This window comes from Aotus nancymaae, unplaced genomic scaffold, assembly GCF_030222135.1.
Source record: "Aotus nancymaae isolate 86718 unplaced genomic scaffold, 86718_ANA_hifiasm-v0.15.2.pri h1tg000065l, whole genome shotgun sequence".
Classification (NCBI taxonomy): Eukaryota; Metazoa; Chordata; class Mammalia; order Primates; family Aotidae; genus Aotus; species Aotus nancymaae.
The window spans coordinates 12,116,540-12,129,249 of NW_026988480.1; the positions used below are offsets into that span (position 1 = coordinate 12,116,540).

A 12,710-nucleotide genomic window follows, 5' to 3' on the forward strand; every position below is an offset into this window, starting at 1 on the left:
ATCCCATTAGAGCCTGAGCCTTTTTAGATGAGGTGAGCAGCTGCTGAGTCCATATGAAGGGCCAGTAAGATCACCCTCTGAGGCTGCAGAAGGGGAAGTGGGCAAGAGAGCTGGAGGCCTCCAGGAAGCATGAGCAGCAGCCAGCCAGCCACCTGGGCTCAGTGAAAGCAGCCTCAGGACCATTGCCTCCCCAGGGAGGAGAGTCCCCAACAGAGTCCCAGCTGAATAGGTTTGTTGACATCCCAAAGCCTATCATCGTCCCCAGTCCTAAAGCAGAATGCTGGAAAACTGAATTCTTCTGGAGTGTGTGAGCATATTAGCTTGTCTGGACTGCAGGAATCATGGAGGGGAAGAGTGGGAAATGAGTAGCCTCTCCCTTTTATGGGCATGGTGGGCTTGGGGGCCCAAGCAAGGTGCCTCTTGCCTACAGCATAGATTAGACATCCAAGGCATTACCATAGGAGCAGATGCTTTAAGGGGCGGTAGGTCAGAGATAATCTGAAATTCATTCAACATTCCAACTAGAATCAATCTAAGAATCAAGATAGGAAGCCAGATGAGATAGCGAGGAAGGGAAGTGCCAACAAGAGAGGAAGCCACTAGTTAGAACTTCAGAGAGTGGAGCTTGGAGTAGTTCTGAACCAGCCTGCAGGCAGCTGTGGGGCTTTTCATCTCACATCCAGGAATGAGTGTGAGGTAGCTGCAGAGTGGACGGTGGACTTGAGAAGCCATTCTAAAGAAGAAAGATATTTCAGACTCCTTCAGATGATACCATTTGATAGATGCTCACGTAGCCAGTGTCTTTGAGGTGTGTATAAAATGTGCAGCTTGTGGCTAACATAGGGGTGCAGAGAAAGGAGAAATAGAAGAAAAATGGGGAATGTTTTCTTCTTGCATTCCCATGAACCAAGAAATGTGAAGGGGATTTTTTTTTCTTCCTAAGCAGTGAGGGATTCTCTCACTTTTCTCTCCTTTTCTTGCTCATCCTTGCAAGGAAGCCACTTCGTCTTTCTTATTTTACAGTCACAGTGAAAGAAACCCTTAAAACAAACTCTTTGCTTAAAAGCTTTGTGTCTTTCTGCAAACAATGATGCTTCTTAGACAGTGAAGGTTCAGAGTTTAAGGGACAAGAAAGTGGAGCCTTTTAATGTTTCCAGTGTTCAATAAACATGCTGGAATTTCAATGGATTCCAAAGTGTAACAATAATAGCATTAAGTACATGCCAGAGCGTTTGATGTTATTGGGAAAAAAAAAAGTAGGTGGTGGTGGGGGCAAAGGGGCCCCTGTCATTTCTGTCATGAGCTTTTAAACTTTTGACCTCCAACCTTTTGTGTCAAAGAGCTTTTTCCATATGGGTGTTAGTAGCCCGATCAAATACCCTGAATTCACCAGAGCCATCAGTGTTTCCCTGATGGGAAAGGGCATTCCGAGTCTTGGAAAGGTCCCAACCAGGAGTGTGATTGCTGAGTGCCCACCAGTGTCTGCCCTGTCTTAGAGGTGGTGGCATGGGGTAGAGGGGTGAGATGCCCACATGAAGTTACTCACTGTCCAGCAGAAGGCAGGCAGCCTGGTCAGGCTGGAAACTGTTCTTCAGAGTGCTAGGATTTGGTCCAGCGTGTGCAGGCATCTGCTGGGCCTTGGCCCTGTGCGTGCTCTGAACATGGGAAGCATGTGAACACCTGCACAGGGAGGATTCCAAAGAAGCAGAACATACCTGTGGGTTCCCCTGATTTTCCCTGTTATTGGAGGCCCCTTAGGTAGATGGAAATGTCCTGAAGTTTCCAGGAGGGATGGCTGGCCTGGTCCACCAATGTCATTGCATGGCCTCAGTTTCCTTTCATGTCTTTCCTCCCCTTGTTCACCTTTCCTAGAACAGACGTTTGTTGAGTTCCTGCTGGGTATACACGGATAAGTGAGCCTCTGCTGCCCTCACACCCCAGACCTCTTGGGAGGGAAAGAAGACAGTTCTGACCTGGCAGTGTGTGCACCCTGCAGGTGTACTCACCCCAGTGTTGCCTGGCAGGAAAGGCAGCATGGTGTGCTCACCCCCACAGCTGTGCTTGTATAAGCTCCATATTCAGTAAATGTGTGGCTGTCGAAGGGAGAGGACTGAGGATAGACACAAGGCCTTCAGAGAGAGAAGAAGTAGGGAGAATGCAATGCGGGTCCAAGTAGAGTTCCTTGGGCCCTTACTGGTTCCAGCCAACCTGAATTATGGAGAAGGGAGGAAGGAGTATGTGATCCCACGGAGCCCCTGGGAAGCCTTACGAAGAGGGTAGTGTTTGTGTTGAGTCTTGAAGGGGGGTAAGACTTGGGAAAGAGGGAATTTGTCCTCAACTGAGGGGATACCATAAGCTGTGAAGTGCATGGTGCCTGAGGGGCACTGACTCATGGATGGGGAGGTGTCCTGGACAGAGCTTGGTGGCTGGGGCCTGAAATTGATGGTGAAGAGCATGGGCTGGAGTGGGCAGGCTATCTTGGGCCACTACACATTTTGAGAGAGAGAGGGGAGGAATATGGTTCAGACTGGGATTTAGGGATGCTAGTGCGGGGAGTATAGTTTAGATAAGAGATGACAAAAAGCCTTAACTCTGACATTGTTATGTGAGAAAGTAGAATGTCTTAAGAGCCCTGGTTCTAAAGTAAAGAAGACACACAGCTCTACTACTGTCTCCCCATGTAATACTGGAGAAAGTCAATTTCCCCATCCATCAGAATGGGCATACGAATACTACCTGTTTCTCAGGATCAGGCCACAGGAAGAAATAAATGAGGTGAGTCTAAAAGGCATTGCATGTGCCTGACATGCATTATTCAGTAAATTGCCCTTGTGCTCATCATGATTATTTTATTATTATTTTTAATTACTACTTATGGAGCAAACCTTGGAAGACCTTTAGTTGTTGATTGACAGGAGCTACAGATGGAGTGGATGGTCCAGATAAAAGGAGCAGAGTCAATAATCCTTCAGAGCTTCTTGTCTGGTTTTGAGCAAAATGAATGTGCCTTATTCATTTCTTCATTGCCACAAAGTTGCCAGCCAGAACACTCTTGAAATACTGCTGGTCTTCCAGGGACTTCCAAACATTTCCGGAAGTGATTCTTTATGATTGGTGGCAGCATTCTTTCTTGTGCAACTGTGAAGATGGGTAAACCTCTTGATAGGCTGAGCTTGAGTCCCGGCAATCTCTGGCGGACCTGTGTTTGTGTTGCCTGAGAGCTCCCTGGGGCAGCTGCCTCCCAAGCAGGATTGACAGTTCATGAAGGTACCTAGGTTTCCTCATCCTGGCAGGAATCACGTTTGAAGTGCCAAGTCTGATGTGCTCTGGTATTGGAATAGAAAGAGCACTAAACTTGCATCGTAAGCCCATAGTTTTATGCAACACTGGGTAGATCATTTAGCTTTTTTTGAGTAGATAATAAAATTTTCCCTTCTTAGTTCTCAGGATTGTCTTGATAATAGAACTTAAAGAGAAACAAGACTTAGGAGAAAAATAACAACACTTTGGAAATGCTTATTTTAGGGTTGTCAAGAGGATTCCTTAAGAAGATATGTACTATTATAAAATGTACTGTGTTATTTCGCTTTCACATCTCGCTACCTACTTCTAATTTTGCAACACTAAAAGCTGTTTTTGCAGTGGATTTATTTTGAGTACAATATAACTTCCAGGCCTCTCCTTTGTGGATCAGTTGTTGGTTTCCTAACTAAAACAGGCTTAATTTAAACTTCTGAGTCTGTTGATTCTAGAGTATCTGTAGTTAGATCTGAGATAACCAAACACTTTTATAGAAACATTTCCTTTTCTGCTTTCATTTCATAACCATTAAGAATCCCAATGTGCTGAGAAGGATAGATCCCTTGAGGTCAGGAGTTTAAGGCTATCTTGGCCAACATGGTGAAACCCCATCTCTACTAAAAATACAAAAATTAGGCGGGTGTGGTGGTGGGCACCTGTACTCCCAGCTACTCAGGAGGCTGAGGCAGGAGAATCACTTGAACCCGGGAGGTGGAGTTTTCAGTGAGCTGAGACTGTTCCATTGCACTCCAGCCTGGGCAATAGAACGAAACTCAGTGTAAAAAAAAAAAATAAGAGAATCCCAATGTGTATTTTTAGAGCTATAACTGTGACTTTTGAATTTTGTTATACGAAAATACAGTCATCGATGTAAAAATTTGTCACTAGTAACTAATTTCCATTTTTTAATTTCCAAACTATTTATTGTCACTGAAAATATGACATTAGCATATTTCAAAGTAAATGAATTTGTCACTTTTAAGCTATTCCTTATATGTTTGCACGTGATTTCCCTGAGAGAGTTCTGCAGTTCAGCTAGAATGGCTGTAAACCTTTCCTTATTTCTCTTTGTTGCCTTTCCCTGTGGTTATTTTTTCTCTTATCCTGTCAGGAAAGCTGAAAACAACAAAAATGTTGGATGCATATATGTGGAATCACAGGCAAGACACATTCCAGAAACTCTGTTTGGAAGGTTATGGTTGGTGAGCCAGTAGGTAGATGTGGTTTCTTTCTACCATTGGGCACCCACTGGCTTTGATCTTGACGGGAGAAACATGCAGACTTACTGGCAGAAGTTAGAAGTTTCCCGAAAAGGGCAAGATCAATTGTTGGTTTACGACTGAGGACACATTTGAAGCAGTAAAGGCAGAGGTTTCTTTCGTCAGTTCACTTGCAGTGGACCATTTGGCATTTTCTTGTAGGAAACACATGATTATGTGTGTTGAGGAGCACAGCAGGGATCTGACTGTTTAAAAAAGAGGACGAATTGTGGGTATGACCAAAGTTTAGGTCTAAAATATTAATTTATTTAATAGTCTGCATGCTTACACAAAATAAATGATAGAAAGCTTGCTATTTGAGAAGTCGGGAATGTCCATGGAAGTTTATACACCAGGAGTCAAGACTGTCTTGTAGTTGCCAGAAGTAAAAGCTTATTGAGTTTTAGAAATAGCTTACTTTTTGTTGTTAACTAGTGTTTCATGTAAATTTGTATTCATTTTACTTAACGTATAAGATAACTTCAATTTTCAAATGCTTAACTATGCTATTATTTGCTAGATTTTATGGTTAATTTCATCTATCATCTTTGCCTTGGAATTTGTCTACTTGTTAGGTTTTGCTAAAATTAGATGTCTCTTTATTGATTAGTGATTAATATGAACACTTTATTAAGTCAGTCATACAAGTTAGCATATAAGGAAAGTGCATTTAAAATATTTGACATACCTAGTGTTATTACTTAAACAACACAGTAAATACAAAATTGATATATGTTTTTTCGAAATGAATAATTTCTGCAAATTACTTTATCATGGTACACTGGCATAGGGTTTGTCAGCCTTTTTCCATAAAGGATCAGATAATAAATGTGTTCCCTGTCTCAGCTGGTCAGCTCTGTTGTTGGTGTGGGAAAGCAGCCATAGGCAATATGTAAGCAAATGAGTGGTGGTCTAATAAAACCTTATTTAAAAGCAACCTAAGTGTCCATCAACAGATGAATGGATAAAGAAAATGTGGCACACACACACAATGGAGTACTATTCAGACATAAAGAAGAATGAAATCCTGTCATTTGCAACAGCATGGATGGAACTGTGGGTCATGATGTTAACTGAAATAAGGCAGGTGCAGGAAGACAAACTTGATCTCACTTATTTGTGGGAGCTAAAAATTAAAATGATTGAACTCAGAGAGATAGAGCGTAGAAGGATGGTTAGCAGAGGCTAGAAAGGATAATGGGTCCTGAGCAGGGAGTGGGAATGGTTAATGGGTACAAAAAAATAGAAAGATTGAATAATACCTAATGTTTGTTAGCACAACATGGTGACTATAGTCAAAACAATTTGGTTGTACATTTTAAAATAATGAAGAAAGTATAATTGGATTTTTTGTAACACAAAGGATAAATGCTTGAGGTGATGGATACCCGATTTACCCTGATGTGATTGTTATGCCTTGCATGCTGTGTCAAAATAGCTCATGTGACCCATAAATATATACATCTACTATGTACCCATAAAATTTTAAAAACTTTAATACTAACTTTATTTACAAAAACCGGCCCACATGTGATAGTCTGCAGATTCCTCCTATAGCATATACTGTTCAAGTTAAGGCTCCTTCCATTGTGTAAAGTAACAAAATAATAGATATTTAAAAAGATACAGGGCATTTTTATAACATTTCTAGAGTATGCTAGAACCACAGCTTCTTTAAACTTGCATGACCCTGTAGAAAATCATATAAATAAGATGTCCCATTCTGATGACTCTGGAGGAGTTTCTAACCCCATATAATATGCTTATGAGACCAGGAAAAAGATTCCTAGTAATCCATGAGGTGATGCCATGAGGATCCTGCCCAGCACGTCCACAGTGGGGCACTGTAGGGTGGCACTCGTTAGATTCCACTCACAGCAGATCATGGCGGGCCACAGACTGCCTGGCTCAAGGCACGTTGCTCTAGACCCTCCTTGTCAGGTTGCCTGGGGTGGCCTCAGAGGGCAGATCAGCTCATTTCTGGTGTCACATCATCCACAGGCAGAAATAGCAAGGTTGTCTGAGTTAGTAAGTCAGTCTGGGTTTGGAGTTAGTCCAGTCTCCCGCAGTCCACTGAGCCCAGGAAAAAGGTCTTGCAGGTGGCATGAGTGTGATGACTGGAGAAGCCCCATGGGAAGAGACAGTGATGAGGCCTGGGCCACCTCTCTGCTGTCTCACCAGAGTGAGTTCCTTGGCAGTCAGAGCTCTCTTTCTCTCTCTCCTATGCTCTCCTTCTCTTGCTTGAGACCTTTCATTTTCTAGAAGCTGGATGGTTATTTTGGTTGTAGCATAGTGGATGCTGTTTAAGGATATTCCCGCTGATGGCAGATGATTGAGTGAGTTTGAGGGGACTGGCCATTCCTGCAGACAGGGCTAACCCTAATGAAAGAAAATCATCTCTAGCTCTGGTGTAGAGTAAATTCCAAGGCCAGTGTACAGACGACTTCGGGATTTAAATCACCCATGAGGACTTCTGCACTTGGCAGTTTACTCTTGCACTGTTTCTGGGGCACTTTCAGACCATTCAAGTATCATTTGGTGAATTACTCCTTCAGGGTACTAACTGAGGGACTTTGATCTCTCTTTTTTAATCTGTAATTTTTGTATGTAAATTTCAAACCTTAAAAGACAGTTTTCCAGGATGGCATCCAAGAGATCTTATAGCCTTAGGATACTAAAACTATTTCTTGGGAGAAGGATGCAACTGGAGATAAATCTCCAAGTATGTTTCTCGGTTATGCTCTGGCTACAGGTTTTATGATCAACCCAGGCTGTTATGAAGAGACCTAAAAATCAATGTCTCTCATTCCTAATGAGAACCTTAATGCTCGACGCAATGAAAGCCAGTGTGAAATGGAATACTGACAACTCTACACAGCACAAATATTTTTGCTATGCATTTCAATTTAAACATGTGTCAAGCCAATTACGTATTTATAGGGTTTAAAGACTATTCCACTCAAGCCCGGGAGAATACACACTCTTCAAATCTCTGTTTCGTGTAAGAGGACTCGGGTACAATAGTCAAACCTCTTGCAGGTCTGTAATAAATCATCTTTGCAACCATAAGCATGTACAGTTGACTGCTTACCACTGCTCCGCAGACCCACCCCCACCTGGTAGAATTTTAATTCCCTCAGTAAAATTGATTCCACCAGTTCTGCACATTATTCTCCCTGTCTTCCATTTAGCCCGTTAGTTTGCTGACAGTAGAGTACACAGCACTTAGCAGCTGGTTTGTGGAGCCATCAGTCAGGAAATTGTATGATAAATAGGAGGTAGCCAGGTTTCGTGGCACTTCCTTCTGCTTCAGCAGTTTTCGCCTGACTTTGGAGAAGTCATCATGTGGTGTTTTGTCAAGGGCCGGGGCAGGAGATGGCTGCGGCGCGGTAACTTATTACACATACGCTTGAGTTATGATGCGTCACAGCTGCTCTGCTCATGTGTAAATAATAACCCGTGAGCTGGGTAATTATGGTGGCTCTGGCGACAAGGGCCTGTTCTCGTCATGTGGGTTTTCTTGGACAGTATTTTGGGCCGGTGATGGAATATGCCACTGAACCACATAGAAACGACAAGCTGAGACGCCAGCAAGGCAAGTACTCAACGTTTGAGGATTCAGGAGTGTTTTTTGAGAAACGTGTTAGGATTGATGTCATGGGATGCCACGCATGTTACAGGACATGCTCATACTGCTTTTCATTCTTCATTTATCCTGTTAAGCTATGGTCGAGCACGTCTTGAATAGAAAGAGGGGTGTTCCATTGCATTTTCCCAGAAAGTGGCTTAAAAGGTGTGATTTCTACCAATAACCAACACAAGGTGTAATTGTCCACACAGACTTCAGCAATCCAGGAAAAGTTATTTTAAATTTAATCTAGAGGGGAAACGTAGAAACAGTGAAATGCTTAAACCAAAACCAGATGTCTGGTCAAATCAGATCATATCCATTAATTTTCTGTTCTTTATTTAAACCTAATTCTTGAATGCAGGATTCATAAATTTCATTGGGACATAAATAAACATTTGGTGCAAACAGTGTTACAGGATGCATCACTTACTTTCAGTCAGGATTAACTTTTAAATTCACAGAACACCATGGACTCAACAGTAAGAAATGACTACTTAGTTCCTCAGTAATTGTGTTTTATATTTTCTTCTCAGATTTATTTTTGCAGTACTAGGTCATTTTCTCCGTCTTTCTGAAAGAGGGAGAAAGGGTGAGAGAGAGAGAATTTGAATCCTGAAAGAATAATTTCTTGAAAATGAGAAGGTGGCAATGTCTTTTAAATGTTCATGACAGAATTGTAGGTTTTCCTTGAGGAAGAGAATTTTATATTTGTTGGGTACACGCTTTTCATTTTATGGGGTTAATTGGTTGGTCTTCACTCCATACACGTAATCACTATAAATACTTATATAGAAGATAGTGACTGTTACTTCCTGGATATGTGAGGCATATATTAAGTGTGGAATAAATGAACACATTTTGAGCCCTATGTGTATGAAAAACGTGGATTTGTACTTTGTCGTAATTCCTGGTTTCACCCACATAGAGAAAACCAGGTACAGTTAACACCCACTTATCTGGTGGAGAGAATTTCATCATGCAGAACACAGCCAAGCTCCATGGATTAAAGAAGTGAAAATACCTTCCAACTCTGACATAGTTGTCCGTGTCCCTCAAAGCAGTTGCATAAACTGCTGCATGTGAGATGCCCTGAGGAAGTAGCTAATGAATGTTGAATTCACACCCCGATCTAGTGGGTTTATTTCTCTGATTTCCAAGAGCAGATGATGTGTATTAAGTAAGAAGTCTGCAGGCCATGCATGTTTGCATCAGCAGGGATAGTTCAAAGGTGTGGAAGAGAAAGAGCCACCCCCATATTTCATGGCCATCTACCCTCACCGGATTTCAATCTGATTGATTTGGGTTTGTTTTAAAGTTTAAAATCAGGAAACATTCACTAGTATATTCAGGCTTTCAAACTAGTGCAAAAGACGACCCCACTTGATTTTATGGTGTTTTAAGAAAGATGAATAATTTCCTTTGCAAATGGTTAAGTAAGATGGAATCTTTGGTTCTACAGAGGGTGGCTTTTAATTGTCATGATGGCTGAGTTATGTGCAGCAATGAAGCTCCCAACATTGCTGAATAAAGATTCAACTTAAACTTTCAAACTTAGCAAATCAGTTTTCAATATTTGCATTACAAGAATAATACCTACATCCTTTCATATTATGTACTAAGTGGTGAACTTAAAATATAATCAATTTTTATATAGATTTCATAAAATGTATGAAGTGTGATCAATGATCAGGTCATTAGTCATCCCTCACCTGTTGAATTTTCAGCATTGTTGTGTATCACAGTACCACAGTGACAATGATACAAGATCAAAGTGATTCCTTCCTCTCTCCATAGCACCCAACCCCTCCTCCCCAATCTTATGACAGTCACAGAGTACAGTGAGTAATTGACATTTTCAGTACAATAGCCCTCTCGGAAGTTTTCTAGATTCTAGATCTGGTGGTAAACTATAGAATTACAGCTTTGGGTCCTTCCATGGTAGACCGCAGAGCTTCTATCAATGCTATGCTCATCATTTTTTACTCTTACTTGATTTTTTTTCTTCGTAAACAGAGTCTTAGATTCTTGAAGGCAGCAAGGACAAAATCAAAACAAGGGAAGTAATGTGTTATAATTTTAAAAACATGTTTGTTATGCTTATATTCTAGCAGTTTCTTGTTTGGAAGATAGAAATTTGGAAAATAGAGTAATGGATAGGGAAGGCAATCAAAACCACCTGAATTCAACATTACACACATCTAAGAAACATCCACTCCACCCAGTTGGGACAGTGGTGTTGCTGACCTCAGGGGGTGCAGCCGACCTCAGGGGGTGCAGCCATCTCCTAATCTGTTTGTTTGGCATGGCCTCCCAGCCTCCTGCACCCCGTGGGGATGCTCTGTGCATTCTTAAGTGGTCCATCAGAACCTGTCTGCGGAGAGGGCCCCCCTTGGAATCGCCTTTAGAGCCTGCTACCCTCAGCACTAGGGCGAAATAACTGGAAGCCATTCTGAGGCTTATTGGTGTACACATCAGTCCTCTCTGGGCAGGCTCCCAGCATGACCAGCGTGGACCCATCACATTTGAAGAACGTGTCCTGGCATGTTTGCTGTTGTATTAGTCTCATAGCCATGGAGTCAAACCTCTGGGTTTTGGATCCATTCATTTTGCTTCTTGAAACTTGGGAAAACCTTGACTCATCATTCATGCTTCTAATTATAAAATCTGTTAAAACTCTCTTTGGTTTCTACAGTGAATTACTACCTTTTTTAAAGAAAAGTAGAAGTTTATTTTCAGAGACAATGGGTGTGAGTTTCTAGGACTAAGTGGGGAAGGGGGGGCTATTTTTAAGGAAGAGCACACACCCAGGAGCTCAGGAACCCGGAGGAGTGGACTGGGGAAAGGCAGAAACAGGACGGGGACTGGGGCCCAGGTGAATGTTAATGCTATCTTGGGAGGAATTCCCTGAATTTTGTTCTAGATCTCTCTATGTGAGTCTGAGTGGGTCAGTTCATCTCTTCCAGGAGGCTGCACAGCATTTCTCTGGCCAGGGCATAGATTTGCTGCCTTTGTGTGGGGGCTGTGAAGGCCTAACCCAGGCCAAGAAGGAGGGGAATATGCATTTAAGTTAAAAGAAAAAGAAGCATGTGTACGTGCATATATATATCAGCCACAGATTCTAGCGAGCCTTTCCATTCTTAAAAGCATCATGATCATGGGAGAAATGAAACTAGTATTTGTATTACAATGTCTTTGTCTAAAACTTGACTGTATAATTTCATTTTTCAAATAAGTGTGTTCTAATTTGTTCCTCTTGGCTTTGTGGCTCCCTTCAGCCCTTCTCCTCTGGTCAGCCTATCTTTCAAGATAGGGAGCCGTGTTGTTCTTCTCTTGCTTTCCCATCTGGGTGTTAGTTGCAGTCAGTCACAGGCTCTACCTTCTCAGGAAGGTGCAGGCTCTACTTACTCAGTCATACTTCTGTAGGACCTCACATAGCCTTGTAACTAACCTTGAAGAGTTCTTCCACAAATTCTTAGATTAAGTGTAAGTAGTGAAGGTTTAACAGTACAGCAGTGTTGCTTTGTGAATCGGAATGCTGCTTGGAAGTGTTCATTTGATACAGATTGGGCTCTTTTTTTTTTCAGATCCTCCTCATCTTTTCCCTGCCTTCCATCCTCCTGTACCAATTGATGCCAGACATCATGAGGGCCGTTACCATTACGATCCGTCTCCGATTCCTCCATTGCATATGTAAGTATTAACACTTTCCTCATTAATGAAATGAAACAAGATACTGGCTTTTACCATCTCAGGACTTTTTGTTAATGGCACATCCACTGGGCTTTGAAGATGTGATAGAAGTGTAAGATTTACTTTTGAAATATAGCAAGCCTGTCAGTTCGTGGATTCACTGAAGCAAATCCCTGCCGCTTCCTGAGGAATGCCTGTCACACTAGGTAACCGACAGATATTTCCTATATATTTTGCTGACATGTGTTCTGTGGGCTGTAAATACTAAATTAAAAAGTAAAAGCCTAATGGAAAGTTACCCTCAGAATATGTATTTGGTGGACATTAGGTTTGAAGTTTTTTTATGTTAAAATTTCTGTAACATGGAAGTCCTATTCTAGGGATCACAATGAATTCTAATGAAATTTTTATGGTATATTTTCATAGCCCCTATGTAAGTATACCAAAAGTCACTTGATTGATGGGAATGTCACCCAAACAAAATGGCAAGTGTGATCGAGCACATGGTTTACAAAAAGATAGAAGGAAAGAATACTGGTGATAACATACATTAGGAAAGGAAAAAAGAAAATCTCTTGGAAATAAATACCATCTTACTTGGTTTGGAGGAAATAAAGGATGGTGGATTTGCAAAATAAAATAGTATTCTTTTGTAGTACTGTCCAGGAAACTGTCATGTACTATAATAGTTGGAGCCACTCTCTGGGATGGGCTATCCCTCGCCAACAGCCTTGATATATACATTTAGTCAAATCTAATAATCACCCATTATTCTGAGACAGTAAAGTTAGAAAAGCACAAATAATACTTTGAAGAATAACGCTAGTTAT

The 12,710-nt window shown here is 41.6% G+C and overlaps 1 protein-coding gene across 3 annotated transcripts in view; it reads left to right on the forward strand.

The window, feature by feature from the left end:
• Positions 1-12,710, forward strand: part of GLI3 (GLI family zinc finger 3) — a 272,398-nt gene that overhangs the window by 146,634 nt on the left and 113,054 nt on the right. For all 3 annotated transcript variants that reach the window (XM_012473481.2, XM_012473500.2, XM_064366746.1), the window contains one exon: positions 11,775-11,880. In XM_012473481.2, the coding sequence (XP_012328904.2) occupies positions 11,775-11,880 (106 nt within the window). The remainder of the gene's footprint in view (positions 1-11,774; positions 11,881-12,710) is intronic.